At 64.8% G+C, this 20,749-nt stretch overlaps 1 protein-coding gene across 7 annotated transcripts in view; it reads right to left on the bottom strand.

Annotated features, from left to right (window-relative positions):
• BAHCC1 (BAH domain and coiled-coil containing 1) overlaps positions 1-20,749 on the bottom strand; it is an 89,813-nt gene that overhangs the window by 32,995 nt on the left and 36,069 nt on the right. For 6 of the 7 annotated variants that reach the window (XM_038372080.2, XM_043496438.1, XM_038372082.2 and 3 more), the window contains one exon: positions 6,609-6,788. In XM_038372080.2, the coding sequence (XP_038228008.1) occupies positions 6,609-6,788 (180 nt within the window). The remainder of the gene's footprint in view (positions 1-6,608; positions 6,789-20,749) is intronic. The other variant, XM_043496437.1, reaches the window with a different exon arrangement.

Below are 20,749 nucleotides of genomic sequence, written 5' to 3'. Positions count from 1 at the left end.
TCAGACAGACGTGCGCACACAGAGACAGACACTGACACATGTACTTATCGACACAGAAACATGCACATATGAACACAGACACTCACACTGACAGACATGCACGAACACGGACGCAGCCAGCCAGACGCAGACGGCGAGACACCCACGTGCTTTTGGAGTTGTGGGGGCCCAAACGCAATGCATGGCAAGGGGTCTAAGCCCTGCTCGATCAGCCCCGAGCGCTGGGTAACAACGCTGCAGCTTGGTGGATCACCCCTGCTGGGCGAGGGGCTGTACTGAGCTGTAACTGAGGGTGCAGCACCCAGGAGGCCCCGGAAGGTCACGTTCCCCTCCACACCCATGTCTGTGCTCAGCCAGCAGAGCTGGGGGAGGGATGGCCAGCAGGCAGGGAGTCCTTCCCCCTCGGGGGTGGGGTTTTCTCTTTGCCCTCTGGGGTCCAGGTACCCACAGGGCACCTCCCCCTGGCTGGGGTGGCAGGTGCAGTGGTGAGGGAGGGGGATTTTCAGGGGGCCAAGGGTCTGAGCTCTGGTTCACCAAGCTCCACGGGGCAGAGCAGAGTGGGCTCAGCCAGGCACTCTCCGGTTACCCAGAATCCCTTGCCACTGGCAGCAGGGCCTGTTTCGGGACACCTGTGCACCCATCTCTGCCCGGAGGTGAAGGGGACACAGGAGCAGCCGAGGAACCAGGAGATCCAGAGCTTCTGCCAGCCTGGCCCAGCCCAGCCCAGCCTCAACCGGTTGACTCCTGTACTGGGCACAGAGGGATCAAATCCAGCCCTCCCCCACGGCAGGGCCCCCCCAGTCACACTGTCCAGCCCCCAGGCCCAGCAAGTGGCCCAGGGCAGCCCCCCAGGCTGGGCTGTGGCTCTGAGAGGGGCTGTGGTTGCGAGTGGCACCTGCCCAGCCTCAGGGGTCTTGGCTCAGTCTGGGGTGGGAGGGGGGAGCACACACATAACTGCGGGGGAGAGAAGGGGTTTCCTTGCAACCTGCGGCTCAGAACTCCCGACCTCACCGAAACCTGAGTGCACCCAGCCCTGCCAGGGAGCTCACCCAGAGCTGTATGCACACAGCAGGCACATGGGACCAGGGGGTGGGGGGGACGACAGGGGAGCACGCAGCAAGTGTGGATAAAACATGCCTAAATGCACACACGTGAGCATATACCCACCCACGCAGATACATACATGCGTGAGCACATAGGAATATGCACGGGTCCTGCCACCCACACCCAACCATGGCCGTGCACACAGGGAGGCACACAGACACACACAGAGACACGTGTACAGACACACAGTGATATGAGCACAGCCATAATCCACAGACATCAGCCTTGCACGGCCCAGCAGCCTCGGCACAGGAACATACCCACTCCTGCTTGCCTTGCCCAGGAGCTGAGCACGCCTGGCTGCTGGTGAGACATGCTACAGCAGGCCTGGAGGAGCCCAACCTGTCCCTGCTGGGAGCTTTGGTCACGGGCTGCCAGGCGAGCGGGGCTGAGATGAGTCAGTGTCTGGCAAAGGGCACAGAGACATAGACCCAAGCCCTGGGCACAGATGGGAACTGGGAGACACAATGCACACTGGCCCCAAGTCCTCAGCGGGGACGCTGAGCTGGGCAGGGTCGTCCCGCCCAGGGATAGCAAACCCAGGAAGCCTGCGGTCATTCAACCTCCACCTGCACCAGGGCATCAGCGTCCGCATCCTGGTCAGATCCCAAAGGGGCAATTCCATTCTGCTGCTCTAAACTCACGTGCAGCTTCAGCGGGGCATGTTGGCTCCCTCACTCCTTGTCCTGGCTGCGTTGCTGGGAGCGGTTAAACAGTTGCTGCGTGGCAGCCCAGAGGTGGCTGCATTTCAGTGGCGGGTGAGGCAATTTCCCTGTACAGTCACAAATGTCTGACAGTGGCAGTAGGGCCCCGGGTGATTCCCCTCCCTCTGGTGGGATGGGACCAGGAGCTGCTGACGGGTCTGGGCCCAGTGAATTTGCTGCACTCCCTCCTGGGGCAGTTTCACCCCAGACTCTGACCCTCTTCCAAGCCTGGACCCCACCTGTGTCTGTCCAGCCCTGGCCTGGACCCCTCCCCCCACATTTTTAGATGTTTCCTATGGGGCATCCTGAAGACTCACTCTTACCCTTGGGGTCACCAGTCCCACCTGCCTCCACCAGGGGCAGGCTTCCGGCACACACCCCGGCCAGCCCATCCTCTCCCCATTACTGCTTCTGGTGGCTCCCCTGCTCCCAGCCATGGGACACAGCCACACCCCACCCCTCTGGCCCAGGGCTCAGGGCCTCCCAGGGAAGCCAGCGCAGTGGGGCCCAGCAGTGGGGTCTGGGCCCACGGCCCAGCAGATCTGTGTGGAGCAGGAAATTCCCACAACCTGGGGCTGAGATGCAGCGCTCTGCCGAGGTCTCTGCCAGGGATGTGCCAGCCCCATCGCACTCCTCCACCCCTCTACCCTGCCCCACCCCAATGGGCCCCATGCTGAGACCCTCCAGACTTGTGTCACTGATGAACAGAGCCAAGACGGCAGCTCATGGGCCCTGCGGTGAGATGCCAGGGCTCTACTCCAGGTGCCTGCAGCCCCATCTTCTCCTGCCCCGCTTCACGCAGACCCATGCCCTTTCCCACCCTGCTGTCCCCTTCCCACCCAGCCCCCAGGACTCTGTGAGGCCCCCTCTCTGCTTCCCTCTAGCGCAACAGGGCGGACAGCAGCCGGGTGCCCAGTGAGCCTGGCACAAGCGCCCTCCTGGAAGGCTGAGTTATGAGCCCCATGCTGCGCACCGGCCCCTTTCAGCTTCATTAGCCGCCGGTGCTCAGCCAGGCTGCCCGTCAATAAGGCCTCTCGTGATCTTGCTCATGCAGCCGTGTGCTGCGCCCCCCCGCCCCCAGCCGACGTGCTGAGCAAGCCCCGGCATGCCGGAAGCCAGCTGGCACCAGTTCAAACTAGCAGCCGGGCTCGGTGCCAGGGCATCCTGCCAATACCACCTTGCTCCTCGCTCCTTAACTCTGCATCTCCCTCACTTCCCGGCGCTGACCCAGCTCACTGGACAGGGATCAGGTGGGGACACTGCAGACTCAGCACCAAACCCAGGCTGGGGAGAAGGGCAGCAAAGGGCTGTGGGTTGGGAGTGAGAGGCACCATCAGCGCTAGGGTAGGGCAACGCTGAGATAGCAGGGGGCTGCAGGTCGGGAGTTGGGGGCACCAGCAGAGCTGGCAGGGCATGGGGAGGGACTGGAGAATGGAGCCAGCTATCCAGTGGGGTACAAATAGTTCTCCTTCGGGGAAGGGGGTAGCAGGCAGGGGTTAGGGAGTGAGCCGGGATCGGACATACAGTCAGTTCCGTGAATTCTGGGGGTTTGCCCAGCCCAGAGTGGGCACTGGGAGTGCTGCTCCCCACCAGTGAGGGAACCAGTTCCCTGGGGCCAGTGTGGGAGGCAGGCAGGCTGCATCTCTCCAGCACAACCCCCATGATGCAGAGCGGCGTGGCTGGGGAGCTGAGCCAGGAGCCCCCCCCCCAGTCTGTGGCAGTAGGATCCCCCTCCCCCCGGCCGTTAGTGGCACAGGAAGCCGGGGTGTCGCCGGTTTAACCACAGAGGCTCTGTGCTTATGAGCGGGCAGTGGGGGGAAGGGACAGGCGCCAGCCCCCGAGTGGGCGATAGCACCCCAGCCCAGCTCCAGGAGCCTGGGATAGTGACTCCGGCTAGGCTGGGTGTGGGGTGAAAGGCCGTGGTCACCCCTTCCTCCCGAGCTGCTTCTGGAAAGGGGGAGGGGCCCTTCAATCCTCCGCCCACCCAAATCCCCTCTCCCTTCCCCTGAAGCCCCTGCTGCTTATCGCGGAGATCGGGGGGCAGCCAGTGCCTGCCACAGGCACCTGCAGCTCAGGGCCTGGTGTCGGTTATGCCGGCTGCTCCCTGCGCTGTTTCCTGGCACCTGCCCCCCTCCCCACAGCCTGCTACGGACCCACCCCCGAGTTGGTCTGCGACCCAGTGAGCTGCTGGCCAAGGCACTGGTTTCCCCATGGCCCAGCTCACACTGCAGCGCGGCCTCCATGCTGGACTCCTGCCTGCACTGCACGGCCAAGGACGGCCCCCGGGGTGCTGCTAGGAGGGTGCCCGGCACAGCGAGCTGGCAAAGCAGATTCCACGTCCCAATGGTCACAAGTGGCATGAGTCAGACTGGCCTCAGCCCAGTCCCTGTTTGTGCACATCACACAAGCCATAGTGGGAGCTGGCACTGCCAGGCACGGTCTGGGGCAGGGGAAGCTGGGGAAGGCGCACAAGGCGTGGCATGGCACAGCTGTACTGGGCTCCCCTGCCCACTCCCCCTTAGTTCTCTCTAACGCTTTTCAGTTCTGAGCAGTCAGGTCCCTGAGCAACGTGCCCCTCCAAGCCCCGTCACACCAACCCCCCAGCCAGAGACACACAGGCCCCAGGAGGGCGAGCGGGCTGCAGAGAGCCCCACCCTCCCACACACACACCTCATCGCCTCTCTAAACACTTGATTTGCAGGAACCATCGCATTGCAGTGCAGGCAGGTGCCAGCAGCACAGAGCCCACCGCTCACTCATGCTGCCAACTGCAATTACCTCTCCACATGCCAACCATGCCGAGAGCCAGCGCCTGCAAAACTTTAACCCCGCCAGACGTGCTCATCCCCCGGGATGGGAACCAGAGATGGGGTTACCGAAAGCACCTGGCTGGGGCCAATAAAGTCACCCTCGCCCTTCTCCTAAGGCACAGCTAACCCGAGGGGCAGGGCCACACAGCCAGCCAGGCAGAAAGACATACCTGGCACATCTGGGGACACATGACCCTGGGGGCAGCTGGCACATCTGGGGACGCGGAGCCATGAGGGTGGCTGGCACATTTGGGGATGCACAGCGAGGGGGGCAGCCGGCACATCTGGGGACACGCAGCCGGGGGGCAGCCGGGACACAGATTTATAGATTCCAAGGCCGGACGGGACCATTGCAATCACCTCGTCTGACTTCCTGGATAACGCAGGCCAGACTCAGAGACCTGCCCCACAACAATCTCTAGGGCAGAGCTTTTAGCAAACATCCAGCCTTCATTGCAAAATTGCCCGTGATGGTGAATCCACCAGGCCCCCTTGGGAAATTGTTCCAGTGGTTAGTTATTCTCATCACTAAAAATGTCTGCCTTATTCCCAAGCTGTCTAGCTTCAGCATCCAGCTGCTGGGTGGGGTGAGACCTTCCTCTGCTAGACTGAAGAGCCTATTATCAAAGTTCCCCAGTTCGGTACTTCCAGACTGGGATCCAGTCCCCCCGTTAAGCTAAACAGACTGATCTCCTTGGGTTTGTCACTACAAGGCAGGTTTTCTAACCCTTTGATCATTCTCGTGGCTCTTCTCTGACTTGTCTCCGATTTATCCACATCCCTCTTGAATTGTGGCACCAGAACTGGACACAGGATCCCAGCTGCGGTCAGACCAGTGCCCAGTACAGTAGTGAAATAACCTCTCTGCTCCTCCTTCAGATTCCCATTGTGCATCCCACGATCCCATTGGCGCTTTTGGCCAGTGTTGCACCGGGAGCTCACGTTCAGCTGAATTCCACCTCCCCAACCCACCCAAATCTTTTACAGAGTTGCTGCTCCCCAGGTCAGAGCCCCCCAGCCTGGCAGCATGGCCAGCATTCTGTTCCCAGATGTGTAATTACATGTAACTGTATTAAAATACCCACTGTTTGCTTGCCCCCAGGTTACCAGGCGATGCCGATCGCTCTGTACCAGTGACCTGGCCTCTGCATTATTTCCCACTCCCCCATGTTTGTGTCATCAGTAAATTCATCGGGGATGATTTTATGTTTTCTTCCAGGTCATTGATAAAAATGTTAACTAGTGAAAGGCCAAGAACTGATCCCTGCAGGACCCACTGGTAACTCATCCACTCAATGGTGATTCCCTGCTTACAGGTACATTTTGAGATCTATCAGTTAGCCAGTTTTTAATCCATTTCATGCATGCCAGGGTAATTTTATCTCATTCTAGTGTTTTAATCAAAATGTTGTGTGGTGCCAAGTCAAAGATCTTAGAGACGTCTGAGTGTGTACATTTGGGGACACGTGGCCTGGGGCACTGGGACACACCTGGCACATCTGGGGACACATAGCCCTGGGCTGCAGAATGCGCCTGACACATCTGGGGACACGTGGCCCTGGGCAGGAGGACGCGCCTGGCACATCTAGGGACCTGTGGCCCTAGGCAGCAGGGTGCGCTTGGCACATCTGGCACACATAGCCCTAGGCAACAGGACGCACCCAACACATCTGGGGACACGTGGCCCTGGGCAGCAGGACGCACCCAACACATCTGGGGACATGTGGCCTTGGGCAGCAGGACGCACCCAACACATCTGGGGACACAGGACCCTGGGAAGCAGGATGCACCTGACACATCTGGCACACGTGGCCCGAGGGTGGGCAGGCAACTCGCTGCCATTGGTTCACTGGCCAAATCCCTGTTGTATGCAAGGAGGAGCAATGAGTCGAGGCTGGAGGGCTGCTGCTGCTCCCTATGTCCCCACTGTCTCCCGTGCCCCGCTCCCTCCCCAGTTCACCCGCGGTGCTCTGGGCCGCCGAGCCCTTACCTTCGTGGGAGTGTGAGAACCAGATCTGGGAGGTGCCGGAGTGCGGGCCCCGGTAGGCCGGCTCCGAGGGGGATGAGGCGGGGCCCGTAGGATGCGTGGGGGCGGCCGAGCCCAGGCTGCTGGTGAGGAAGCTGCCCATGAAGGACGAGGCGGGCGTGTTCCCCATCAATCCACTCCCTGCTGTGAACACAACAAAGGACCATCAGCTCCGCCGGGGCCAGGATCACCCGCATGGGCACACACACAGCAGCACCCGGGCACCCACGTGCTCTGACCCGTTCACGTTCCCCCAGAAAATGAGTGCCCACATGCCCAGGCATGCACACACCCACTCACACCCACGTCTGTTGGGAGGTTCACCCTCGGCTCCATGAAGTCCCTGCGGGCCACTCCCACCAAGGAGCCGCTAGGCCATTGGGGAAACGCGGGGAAATCTGCCCCTTCCGATTTGCACTCTGAGCCCGGGGCGAGGGCTCATCTCTCACCCATGATGTGTTTGGGTGCGTGCACCAGCTGGCACAGGCGTGCAGGGCGCATGTGCATTTCCACGTACATGTCTGTGGGCACTTGTGGGGCTGCATTCACCTGCCTGTTCTGGAGCGTGCACATGGCTAGGGCCGTGTATCTCGGTGGTTCTAAGGAGCCGACAGTGCCTCTCTGCGTGCCCATACGTGGCAGCGGGTACCCCGCTGCTCATGCTGATCGGGGGGAGCAGGCAGCTCGGTCTCCCCTCAGCAGGACCACAGAGCTGTTGGGCAGGGAGCCCCTGCTGGTCTCCACACGTCTCCCACAGGCAGCCCCAACGGGACTCTCTCCACGGTGCCCCGCCCAGCCCAGTTCCCCTCCCCCAGCCCAGGAGCCACACACGCATATTGTCACAGGGGCCTGCAGGGCTGTCCAGGGTGCGCTGCACCCTTCACTCAGTACAGCCCCCCCACCTCGCTCCCCAGGCAGCCGCCTGGCCACGCACAGGGAACTTCCCTGAGGCTTCCAACTCCGGGCCCTGCTCACGCTGCCAGGGGCGCCGAAGGGCAGGTGCCACTGGGGCAGCAGGGCAGCTCGGCACCCCCCTTCATTCCTGCGCATGTCAGGCAGCAAGTGGTGCCGTCAGTGCCTGCAGGGAGAGCCCAGCGCCGGCGCTTCCATGGGCTGGGCCCAGCACCGAAGGCGGAGAGGCTGCATAGGCGGGTGTCAGCCGGGGCGCGAGCATGCATGGGCCGCAGGGCAGCCTGTGCGCACAGGAGTGCGGCCCCATCCAGGCCCTCCTGCGTCCAGCTCTGGATCAGGAACTGGCAGCACCCCAGGGCAGAGCAGGTGTCCAACCCCACTGGCCCCCAGCCTGTGAGACACCAGGTACAGTTGGGGTGGAGCAGGGAGCAGGCGCAGCGCCCCTCCGAGCCCTGCCACACCCACCCTACAGCAGGCAGTTGCCTTCTGTAGCACACACAGCCCCCACACCTCAGGGCCTGGCTGGGGGCTGGCACCCCAACCCCCCAGCAGGGACCACACACCCCATGCCAGGTGCTCACCCTGACTCGCAACGGGGGCAGGGGGCTGGGTCCAACACTCCCCAGCTTGCAGGCTCCCGGCTGGGCGGGAGAGCAGTGGTGCTGGGGAGCGGCTGGGGCTGGGGAGGTGTGGGCTGGGGGAGGAGGCGAGCGTGGAAGACCGGCCTGTGAGATCATATTGGAAACATCGCAGCCGGTAGCCAAGGGCCAGGCGGGCTGGCCCCGGTCCTCTCCCCGCCCCAGCACATGTGTTTGCAGCCGGGGGTGCGGCTGAGGAGCGGGTCATTCCCTGATGGGAAGCCCAGCGGGGCCTGGCCAGACGCCCACACGGGGAGGAAGTGAGCTCTGCTCTCTAAGCCGGCCCACGCTCCGGAGCTAATCCCCAGGATGCCTCTGGGATGAGTGTCGGGATGTGGTTACGCTCGCCCCAGCCTTCCCACTCGCAGAGCCAGGGGCTGGGGCTGGGCACCGCAGAGCGGGCTGTGCTGGGGGCGGGTGCCCGGGCCGCTGCTCGGTGCGTATCTCCGGGGCAGCTGAGCAGCCAGCGGGGCTGGGACGCCAGGGCCCAGCTCCAAGGAGGAGAAGGATTTTTCCAGGCTGCGGCTCTGAGAACGGGGAGCCTGGGCCCTCCCACACGCAGTGATGGGGGATTCCCAGCGGAGCAGGGGGACCTGGGAACGAGGGGAGGCCGGACCCCAAGTGAGGGAGCTGGGAGCCCAGGACCCCAGAGCCTGCGTTGGCAACCGTGGCACAGGTGACGGCCTCAAGGCAGGGCCCACGACCCCCACCTGCTCCCCAGAGCAGCATTCAGCCCCCACAGGCGATGCGGGGCTCGACCCGCGTTGCCAAGGAGTGCCCACCCATAGCTGCAATGAGGCAGGGATGGGATGGCAAAGACAGTCTCCCCTGCGCCTGCAGCCAGCCCAGCTCTGTCCCAGCCTCCAGGCGGGGGCTAAACCTGCCGCAAATCCTGGAAGCCACCCCCCTGCCTGGCAGAGGCCATCTATGTGGGCGCAGAAGGGGCTGGCACCCCCGAGTCCTCGGCACTCACCAGCCCCAGGGACCTCACCAGGCAGCTGCCCCCTATGGCTCAACAGCACGGCCACTCCCAGCTCAGCCCTCTGTCCCCAGCTGGCAGGGCCCAGCTCAGCTCCCAGTTCTCCATCCCCCCCAGCCCACGGCACCAGCTTGGAGCATTTGGGCATCCCCTTGGGATTTCCCCCCTCCTGGAAATCTCCCTCCTCCCCTGCCCCCCACATCCAGGCCCCCCCAGCTACGCCAATACCCCTCAGTCCCAACCCGCAGCCCCCAGTGCTGGGCCCGCTCACCTCTGTTAGCCAGGGCTCCGGCCCATAGGCCCTGGGTTCACACAGGGGTTGGCTGGGCTGGGGAAGCAGCTGGCAGGGGTGGGGTGTTTCCAAACTCCTGGACTTTTAGAACTAAGTGTCACTGGCTCCTGATTTTCACCCAAACTGCCCTGGAGTGGCTGGTGGCCCCCTGGCTCTGGCTGGGACCCCGCTGCGCCCACCAAACCATTTCCTGTTCTCCTGCCATAACAGAGCCAGACAATTACTTTTCCTGCTCCATTTGGGGTCGGAGACTCTGGTGTTCGCTCCCCCTTCCCAACCCCACGCTCAGTGCCAGCAAAGGGAGAGAAGCGTTGTGGGCCAAGGGCACCCCAAGCCAGCTCACCATGGGAGGGGGAGGCCAAGGGGCTAGGATGGAAGCCAAGAAGTGGAAGTGGAGGAGACAGGCCATGAGAGAAGAGATCTCAGCTAATGAAGAGATGGAGCTCGGCTGATGATCCCAGCCCTGGGTCTCTGCCTCACCCTCCCTTTCACTCCGCACCTCTTCCCAGCTCCAACATGCTCTTGTTCTGCAAACATCTTTCCATGTCACCCCATCTGCCCCTCAGCCTATCCCCAGCAAAGCCCCACCACGGCTCTTCATGGCTCAAGACAGAGGACAGTTCTAATGGCCACACTGGCAGGCCGTGGGGTCAGTCTCTCCCATCCTTGGCCCCACAGCTCTCCCCCCAAACAGCTGCTCCCCCAGCACTCACTGAGCCCTGGCAAACCGCCCCCAAACTCACGCTGCCCCCCCAAGTGCTAGGCAAGACCCCATGAGCCCACCATACTCTGGCAAGCCCAGCCTGGTTAGAAGCACTCTGAGCTTGATTTAAATCAGATGCGATGAGGCAAAGTGTTTCCATGCATCCGCGGCTCCAGCCAGGAGCCAGGCCGCATTATAGGGCCCAGGCAAGCAGACAGCTCAGGAGAAGCAGCAAGAGGCTGGATTCCAAACCCAGGAATCACTGAGTCACCGAGAGGGAAGGGGGAGCGCTCTGCGCTCAGGGGAGAGGTGCCAGCCTGGCCCCCAGAACCGGATGTGCCCCCTCTCCAGAGCAGGTGCCAGGCAGGCATGGCCACCCCACCCTGCCATGTACCACTTCAGACTGGGCTACCCTGCCCCCTCGGAGCTCACGCTGGGGGGGGAGGGGCACCATGACCTGGGGTGATGGGGTGCAGCGACCCAGGGTGGGAGCAGAGGGGGGAGCAGGGTCCTGGGGGGGATGAGAGAGGGGTGCAGCATCCTAGGGTGGGTGGAGTGGGAGTGCAGTGTCCTAGACTGGGGGATGAAGGGGGGCATGATATCCCAGGCAGGAGGAGAGGAGGGGCATGGAGTCCTGGGGTGGGAGCAGAGGGGGGTGAGAGGAGAGGGGGGCATGATGTCCAGGGGGGAATGAGAGAAGGGCACGGCATCCCGGGGTGGAGTGAGGGGAAGAGGCATCCTGGGGTGGGGGAGAGGAGGTTGTGGCATCCCAGGGCAGGAGCAGAGAGGGGCCGGCGCATCAAGCTCCGGCCACGGCTCGTGGCCAAGCTGCCCCATCCCGGCACCCCGGAACTCCCCATGCCCTGAGCCACGGCCCAGGGCGAACAAGGGCTCTCTAACGGAGTAATCTGATCGGCTGAGCCAGGTTCAGAGTCTAACTTTCCCCCCAGTCTAGCTCCTCAGTGTGTGTGGGGGGGATTTACCCCGGCTCCCCCCAGGGAGCAGCGGGAGGAGCTGGGCAGGGGGCCAGAGCTGCCATGTGCTGGGCAGGGCAGGCCGAGGTTCCAGGCCCAGCCTGTTCTGGAAGCTGGGAAGCAGGCGGCAAAGCGACCCAGGCTCTGCGCTGGCTGGCTCGGGGCTCCCTGAGAACAGGGCCCCCCCGGCCGCTCTCACACTCCCCCCCACGTTTCCGAACAGCTGACTCACAGGCCGCTGGCACCGGCTCTGCTCCCCAGGCTCCGGGCCTGGCTGCCGAGCCCCGCGGCCAGGCCAGCGCCAGGTTCCCACCCCCCTCCTTTCACACACTCCCAAGCAATCCCCCCGCCGGAGCTCTGCTCCCACAGCCCTGCCAAGTGCGGAGGAGACGCACGCACCTTTCCCTCGTTCCCAGCCCCCGGGCCCTGCTCCGCAGAGCAAAATATCAACCCACCAAAGAAACCGGAACCGTCGGAGAGAGCCCCCGGCGGGCCCCAGGCGGGGAGAGGGAGCCCCCGGCGGGCCCCGGGCGGGGAGAGGGAGCCCCCGGCGGGGAGAGGGAGCCCCAGGCGTGGCCCTGGGCGGGGAGAGGGAGCCCCAGGTGGGGAGAGGGCCCCGGGCGGGGAGAGGGAGCCCCAGCCGTGGCCCCGAGCGGGGAGAGGGAGCTCCAGGCGGGCCCCGGGCGGGGAGAGGGAGCCCCCAGCGGGGAGAGGGAGCCCCCGGCAGGCCCCGGGCAGGGAGAGAGAGTCCCCAGCGGGGAGAGGGAGCCCCAGGCGTGGCCCTGGGCGGGGAGAGGGAGCCCCAGGTGGGGAGAGGGCCCCGGGCGGGGAGAGGGAGCCCCCGGCGGGCCCCGGGCGGGGAGAGGGAGCCCCCGGCGGGGAGAGGGAGCCCCCGGCGTGGCCCTGGGCGGGGAGAGGGAGCCCCAGGTGGGGAGAGGGCCCCGGGCGGGGAGAGGGAGCCCCAGCCGTGGCCCCGAGCGGGGAGAGGGAGCTCCAGGCGGGCCCCGGGCGGGGAGAGGGAGCCCCCAGCGGGGAGAGGGAGCCCCCGGCAGGCCCCGGGCAGGGAGAGGGAGCCCCCAGCGGGGAGAGGGAGCCCCAGGCGTGGCCCTGGGCGGGGAGAGGGAGCCCCAGGTGGGGAGAGGGCCCCGGGCGGGGAGAGGGAGCCCCAGCCCCGAGCGGGGAGAGGGAGCTCCAGGCGGGCCCCGGGCGGGGAGAGGGAGCCCCCAGCGGGGAGAGGGAGCCCCCGGCAGGCCCCGGGCAGGGAGAGGGAGCCCCCAGCGGGGAGAGGGAGCCCCAGGCGTGGCCCTGGGCGGGGAGAGGGAGCCCCAGGTGGGGAGAGGGCCCCGGGAGGGGAGAGGGAGCCCCACACGTGGCCCCGAGCGGGGAGAGGGAGCCCCAGGTGGGGAGATGGCCCCGGGCGGGGAGAGGGAGCCCCAGGCATGGCCCCGAGCGGGGAGAGGGAGCCCCAGGCGTGGCCCTGGGCGGGGAGAGGGAGCCCCAGGTGGGGAGAGGGCCCCGGGAGGGGAGAGGGAGCCCCAGGCGTGGCCCCGGGCGGGGAGAGGGAGCCCCAGGTGGGGAGATGGCCCCGGGCAGGGAGAGGGAGCTCCAGGCGTGGCCCCGAGCGGGGAGAGGGAGCTCCAGGCGTGGCCCCGAGCGGGGAGAGGGAGCCCCAGGCGGGGAGAGAACCCCAGGCATGGCCCCGGTCGGGGAGAGGGAGCCCCGGTCGGGGAGAGGGAGCCCCAGGCGGGGAGAGGGAGCCCCTGGCGGGGAGAGAACCCCAGGCATGGCCCCGGGCGGGGAGAGGGAGCCCCGGTCGGGGAGAGGGAGCCCCAGGCGTGGCCCAGAGAGACGAGTTCTGGTGAGCTGCCGAAGCGGCGCTTCGCTGGTACATGCTGTATTCGGGGCGTGCCGCGTGCTTACGGATGGGCCGGGCCAGCTGCAGGAGCCGGCAGAGCACAGGACAGACAGAGAGTGTGGGAATGGACGGACCGATATCAATGTACAACCAAATCCTGGAAAGGTCAAACCCCACAGAGCAGCAGGAAACAAACATTTCCACCTTAAATACTTTCCCCTTTCCCCAGCTCAAAGGTGGTGGTAAAAAAAATCCACCTTAAATCTCCTGTCCACACTCAGAGCCCCAGGAGAACTGAGGCGGGGGAGCGGGGGGGGGCATGCTACTCTCATCTCGCCAGCGGGGCACAGGGCAGCAGCCGGGCAGGGGGCGAGGCTGTCACAGCCCCCTACCCCTGCACATTGCTGGCTGATGAGTTCCCATCCCAGCACCGGATTTCAGCTGGCCGGGGTATCCTCCCCAGGACTCCTGGATCCTTAGGGGAAAGCCCCAGAACAGCGAGGAGGATGTGTCCTTCCCACGGCCCACTGGGGCCTGGCTCCAGCTCTCCCACCCAGCCTGCAGCCGGTTCTCACTGGCTGCTGAATCCACAGCACAGCTACACTGGCCCTTGGGGGCTCCTGCAGGGCAGGGGCAGGGACAGGCAGGGGCACCCGCAGCCTGGATCAGGGGAGGGCCAAACCTCCGCATGGCTACTGACTGCACAGGGCTGGTCAGTGAGTCCTCCCACCACCAGCATGTCCGGGGGCCACTGGGCAAGCACTGGGCCTGGCCCGGGGGGAACAGGGGGCTGACAGGCTGGTGGACCCATGCACTCATGGAAACAGCACTCACCAAAGCCAAAGCATCTTCCCTGCTACCTCCCCAGCTCTGCCAGTGCCCCTCAATACCAACCCGCAGCCCCCTGCTAGCCCAGCCCCGGGCTCCCCCCACTCCAGCTCTGCCAGTGCCCCTCAATACCAACCCGCAGCCCCCTGCTAGCCCAGCCCCGGGCTCCCCCCACTCCAGCTCTGCCGGTGCCCCTCAATCCCAACCCACAGTCCCCTGCTAGCCCAGCCCTGGGCTCCCCCGCACTCCAGCTCTGCCAGTGCCCCTCAGTCCTGACCCGCAGCCCCTGCTAGCCCAGCCCTGGGCTCCACCCCAATCCAGCTCTGCCGGTGCCCCTCAATCCTGACCCACAGCCCCCTGCTAGCCCAGCCCTGGGCTCCCCCCACTCCAGCTCTGCCGGTGCCCCTCAATCCTGACCCGCAGTCCCCTGCTAGCCCAGCCCTGAGCTCCCTACTCACCGCTCTACTGGTGCCCCTCAATACCAACCCGCAGCCCCCTGCTAGCCCAGCCCTGGGCTCCCCCACTCCAGCTCTGCCAGTGCCCCTCAATCCCGACCCACAGCCCCCTGCTAGCCCAGCCCTGGGCTCCCCCGCACTCCAGCTCTGCCAGTGCCCCTCAATCCTGACCCACAGCCCCCTGCTAGCCCAGCCCTGGGCTCCCCCCACTCCAGCTCTGCCGGTGCCCCTCAATCCTGACCCACAGCCCCCTGCTAGCCCAGCCCTGGGCTCCCCCGCACTCCAGCTCTGCCGGTGCCCCTCAATCCCGACCCGCAGTCCTCTGCCAGCCCAGCCCTGGGCTCCCCCCACTCCAGCTCTGCCAGTGCCCCTCAATCCTGACCCGCAGCCCCTGCTAGCCCAGCCCTGGGCTCCCCCCCACTCCAGCTCTGCCGGTGCCCCTCAATCCTGACCCACAGCCCCCTGCTAGCCCAGCCCTGGGCTCCCCCCCACTCCAGCTCTGCCAGTGCCCCTCAATCCCGACCTGCAGTCCCCTGCTAGCCCAGCCCTGGGCTCCCCCCCACTCCAGCTCTGCCGGTGCCCCTCAATCCTGACCCGCAGTCCCCTGCTAGCCCAGCCCTGGGCTCCCCCACTCCAGCTCTGTCAGTGCCCCTCAATCCCGACCCACAGTCCCCTGCTAGCCCAGCCCTGGGCTCCCCCCACTCCGGCTCTGCCGGTGCCCCTCAATCCCGACCCACAGCCCCTGCTAGCCCAGCCCTGGGCTCCCCCCACTCCAGCTCTGCCAGTGCCCCTCAATCCCGACCTGAAGTCCCCTGATAGCCCAGCCATGGGCTCCCTACTCACAGCTCTACTGGTGCCCCTTAATACCAACCCGCAGCCCCCTACTAGCCTAGGCCTGGGCTCCCTACTCACCGCTCTGCTGGCGTCCCTCAATACCAACCCGCAGCCCTCTGCTAGCCCAGCTCTGGGCTCCCCCGACTCCAGCTCTGCCAGTGCCCCTCAATCCCGACCCGCAGCCCCGATTCTCTGTTGCACCAAAGTCACCAGGGATGAGTTGGTTTTTTGATGTGGAGAACGGGGGCTAGAACGAGTTATTTTCCCTTGAGAGAAGAGGCTGGATTTGAATTCGGGGTGGCTGATGGGAGCAGCTCCCAACCCTGCACACACCGGCTCCCATGAGTTGGCCTTAATCCAGCACAGCTCAAGAGAGGCTTCCCCGGAGCCTCCCCCGTGACGAGATCCCCCAGCTCCCTGCCTGCCCCCAAAGCAGAGATCTGAACCCATTCCCTGCCCCTGCAATGGAGAAGGTCTCCCCCAGGGACTGGAGAGAGTCCACAAGGTGGACTGAGCAGCACCCAGTGCTTACGTAACAGCCCCTTTTATCCACCCCTGTGACACCAGCAATATCGAGGAGCCCCCACCCCAGCCAGCTGATCGCCAGCCCTCCTGCTCAGCCCATCCCAAGCCTGCCTGCTGCAGAGACACACGGACAGAGATGGAGCCCCAAGCCCCATTCCCCCCCTGCTCTCACTGCCAGGCTCCAGGTATCAGCTACTGAGGGGTCCCGGTACCTGCGAGGGGGGCTGAGACCAGCCAGAGCATGGTCCAGAGGGCGAGAGAGACCCGAGGGAGGGGCGCCAGCTCTGCCCAGCTCGGGTCCTTCTCCATGCTAGGCCTGTGGGCCGCCCAGAGGGGCCAAGGGAGCCCAGCAGACCGAAGCCTCTATCCAGGGCTGGATCACATGGAGTTTGGCCAATAGGCCTCCAGACCCCTGCTGGGGACCCCATCCACCCGGCGGCCTCACCCTAGGCAAGGCGGTGACTGAGGAGCCTAGTCATGGGGACCGAGACCCCAGCACAGGTTTGAACAGCTCCCCAGATGGGCCTCAGTTCCCCCCAGCTCCCCGCGCCCGTCAGGCCCTGATGGCGCCATTCCCACCCTGTCAGGTGCCTGAGCCAGCCAATGTGCCCAGATGAGGGCGAGCCGGGGCAGATCCAGGCCATTCGCAGGTGCGTTATCCAGGAGTCGCTCGGGGCTGGCTGCTCCCAGTGCTGGGCGGGGTGGGGGACCCGCTGCCTGTCTCAGCAGCAACCCACCAGGTCTGTCCTCCTCTTGGAGAGTGCCTGGCACCGGCCTGGCTGCAGGGCAGCACCCCACAGTCTGGGGGCCACTCTGTACCCCCCGGGAGCTGCTGCCCGCATGCTCTGACCCTGGGTGAGACCTGACAGGAGCCCTCTTCTCCCACATCACTGCCATCCCATAGTCAGCCACAGCCACAGCCGGCCCATGGCACCCCCACCATGGCTGGGCCCAGCCCCTGGCAGCGAGGGTGAGTAGCGGGAAGGCTGTGCAGATGGATGGGGAAGCAGCCCCCTACAGACGGGCATGCCCGGGCTATTGATGGCTGCAGAGGGGCAAGCTGTTCCCGTGTGCGCTGCGTGACCATCCCAGCCCGTCTCAGCTGGAAGCAGGGAGCCAGGCAGTGCAGGGCACCTCCCATGGGCACTGACCCTCCCCTCCTGCACAACACCCAGCGAGCCAGGCCCAGACTGAGCCGACCCCCCCCCGTGGTTCCTCTCCCTGGCAGGGAAAGTGCTTGGGAACAAGGCAGCTGGCCAAGAGCCCTGGGAGAGCCCTGCAGCCCCATGTGCTTCCCATTAGTGTACTATGGGGCCAACCGGGGTGGGGCTCTCTCCTCCTGCTACCGAGAGCAGGGCTTGCTCTGGTGGGGTCCCAAAGCATCGGGGGAGGGCTAGGCTGCTCCAGCCTCTCGCCTGCCAGTCCCTCCCAGTTACCACCTGAGATCCACAAGAAGCACTCGGCCTTGCCCCCAAACTGGCAGGTGCCACCTACCGAAGCGGCCCAGCCCCTCATCCTAGTCACCCACTCCCAAACCCACCATGCCACAGAAGGTGGGTCAGGCACTCAGAGGGGCGGAGAGCAGGAGGGAACCACCAGCAACCCAGAGGGGAGACCCGGGAGGGTGGGACCCATCAGGATTAGGCGCCGGAGGCAGCGGTTTGCGACCTCCAAGGCAGTGAGTTCCTGGCATGGGCATGGGAGGGAGTGTCCAGAGCTGGGGCTGAGCCTGGTCTCAGGGTAAAGCAGTGTTTGGGGTGGAGGCTGACAGCTCGCGACTCCCCATGTAATAACCTTGCAACCCCCAGTTTGAGAACCCCTGGCCTAGAGCATCCTGCAGCATCAGGGACGCTAGCAAACCCTACAAGGTCTTACAAGAGGCTGGGGGCCCCGGCCAGACCCCGGAGCACAGGTGCCTACCCCAACCACCCCATGATGGGCAGTAACCAGCCACCCCTTTGGGTCAGGCTGGGCCCATTGGCGAACGGGCAAAGCTGGCTCAAGAGAGGACCTCAGTCCTTGGTCTGTGCAACCCTCGGCCTGTCTCTTCAGGCTGCCAGCAGGCCCCAACCCAGGACCTCTCCTCACACAGGGCTGGGCTGGCCTTGGGGCTGGGGCTGCACATCCCGTCCCCCCCATCTCAGTCACAGCCTCCACTCTCTGCTTTGTCCATCGCACACCCCCCCCATGCACAGGCCCCTCCATCGCTTGCCCGGCTTGGGGCTCCTCCCCGACTGGGGCCTGGCCAGGCTGGGCCGTGGGACTGGACGCCAAGGTCCCTGGAACAGCTGCTGCTCCCTGACCGGACGCCTGAAGCTGTGTAAAACAGGACAGCCAGCCCCAAGTGCTCTCCTCCCCGGAGAACCGGGCCCTTTGTGCCAGGGGTAGCCACCTTTCAGGATGGGGAGCAGGGTTGGCCCCACCAGCTTCAAGGGCCCGAAGCGAACCCCATCCCCATCCCGGCACCGCATGTCTCCCTGAGCTGAGAGACAAGAGCTGCAAGGAAAAGGCAGCCCCCGAACAATCCCCCATTGGTTGGCGGCCTGGCCAGGTCTGAGTGGCATGCGTTGAGTGGCGGTGCGGTGACGCTCCGTTTCGTTAACGCGGGCTGGCGTCCCTGCTCGCACCAGCTAATCTCCTTAAGATGTCAGTTACCATGAACCTCAGTAGATAAGCCGTGCCCGGCCCTGCGCCCAGCCTGGGGGAACGGCCCAGCGCAGCGGGGAGTGGGCAGCGCAGGATGCCAGGGGACGGGAGGTGCAGCAGGGACCCCGCCCGGGCTCGGGGTCACTGGGTGAGTCACACCAGGGTCCCCAGGCTGCAGCCAAGCTGGGAGCTTCCCTGTGCGGCTCTCTGAGCTCCTGTCTGCACAGGGTGTTCCCTTTATCCCAGCGAGGCGGCAGCTAATGGGGGGCCCCCCCACTCCCTCGGCACGGCATACACTGCCCAGGCTCCCCAAGCCCCCTGCTGGGGTCCTGGCTTCGCGGGCCCAATCCCGAGGGAACAGGGCAAAAGGGAGACGCAGCAGCAGGCAGAACCGGCTCCCACCCCCAAGCCTGGCCGGCCGCTCTGGGCCACTTGGCTTGGGCACTAGCCATGGCAGAACCCCAGCAGAACTGGAGCAGAACCACCTGGAGCCAGAGCCAAGCCAGCATGAGGCAAACCCAAATCCCCTGGCACTGACAGAGCGGCCCACGCACCCTCCCCATCGCCACACACAGCACAAGCAGAGCGGGCCACAGCCATGCCCCCTGCTCACGGGGCGTTCCTGGGGCACGAGGCAGCACGGACGGCCTCCTGTGTCTCCGGAGATTCACGCTCAAGCCTGCAAACCTTTCTGAGTCCTCCCCGTGAGACTCCTCGCGGGACACTGGGGCACTGGGTCATTTACCGAAGGAGCCAGAGGTGTCCGGTGCCGCCCCTTCCGGGCCCAGAACTCTGACTGGGGGCACGCACTAGCTATGAACACCCTGCCCGGCCACTCGCACTGTCGCTTGTCCAGGAGCCACAGGCTTCGTTTCCAGGAGACAGATCCAATGGGAAGGCGGGTATCTGGGCAAGGGGGCCTGGTGCTGCAATGCCACTCTGCAGCCCTGGGGGTAGCTCTGTCATGGCAGGGACCGAGCTTGGGGGCATTTCTGACTCACATGCCTGGGGGGTTCTGATCGCCAGTCTAATTTATCCAAAAGTCATTGACCAGGGTCACACCCCTTCCCCCTCCAGAACTAGCCCCGGATCCCCGGATCCCAGACGCTCACACGCAGAGCTGCATTATAATGATTTATTGCAGTGCCATCTCCAGATCCCCACTGCACCAGGCACTGCAGAAGCAGAGAGCCCCCAGTGAGTTCACCATCGAACCAAGCTGACAAAGGCTGGGAGGGGAAACTGAGGTACTGAGCGGGGGAGTGACTTGTCCATGGTCACCCAGCAGCTCAGTGGCAGGGCTCGGAATGGAACCAGGAGCCGCTCCTCTATGGCGGCCTCCTGCCGGGAGAGAAAACCGCCATGCAGCTGGACTCAGGGGACTGGCTGCAATGACGGCTTTAGTCTAAGTTTGCACTTGTCCTGGGCTGGCTGTGCACACATTCTCACACACACACACACGCGCGCGCGCGTTCTCACACGCACACACGTTCTCACACGCATTCTCGCTCACACGTGTATACACATGCACATACACACATGTTCTCACACACAAACTGGCTTCGGAACTTTTTAGAGGAAACCCATGAAACTCTGGGCTAAGGGAAGGGTTAAAACAAAACCTTGGAAAACAAGTTTAGCCTCATTCTCCTCACCTGCCAAGAATGAGGGGGAGGGGCAGGGAGGCTGGGAAGCCCTGGGGGAGGCTTGGGGGCTTTTCACTTGACATACCCTGGTGAAGCGAGCCAGGCGGGTCTCAGCACAGTCCCCTGAGGGGGGGATTGGTGAACCCTAAACACAACTGACCAGCGCAGCTGAGCCTGGCACTGAGAAATTGGAACAGCATGAAGGGGCATCGACAGAGCTGGGGAGCCCAGGGCTGGCAAAGCAGGGGGCTATGGGTCGGGAGGGAGGGGCACAGGCAGAGCTGGGTGTGTGGGGAGCTTGGGGCTATGGGTCGGGAGGGAGGGGCACCGGCAGAGCTGTGGCCGGGAAGCTTGCACCATGCCTTCCTGCATCATATCTCCTCCCTTTTGAGAGCACCGAATTCTCACACTCACACAAATGCGCTGGGCGGATGGAAAGTTTCACTCGTCCATTCAGCTGGGCTGGGGCTGCGGGTCAGGGCTCGGCATCTCTTCAAAACCCCCTCGCTGGGGAGGCCTCGCCCTGGCCGCAGACCCCAGGGGCCACATGGGAAATATGGAGGCAACATCTGTTTTACGACTAAGCAGGTTTCTGGCCAGTGTCTGAGAGCCGCCAAGTTCCAGTGGAGCAATAGGAGCCAAACCAGCGCTGCCAGGAAAGGGAGGGGACACCTCCAAAATAACCTTCCTCTCCGGGCAGAGCCCGCCCCTGCGCTCGTAAATAACAACACCGGGTCCCCACTTCATCCCACACGCCCCGTCTCTCTCCCTTCCCCCCTCCCAGTGCAGGTCAGACACAGGGCAGCTCCAGCCTTGCT

This window comes from Dermochelys coriacea, chromosome 14 (assembly GCF_009764565.3).
Source record: "Dermochelys coriacea isolate rDerCor1 chromosome 14, rDerCor1.pri.v4, whole genome shotgun sequence".
NCBI lineage: Eukaryota > Metazoa > Chordata > Testudines > Dermochelyidae > Dermochelys > Dermochelys coriacea.
Note: the sequence above shows the minus strand (reverse complement) of the source record. Positions and strands in the feature narration are given on the sequence as shown.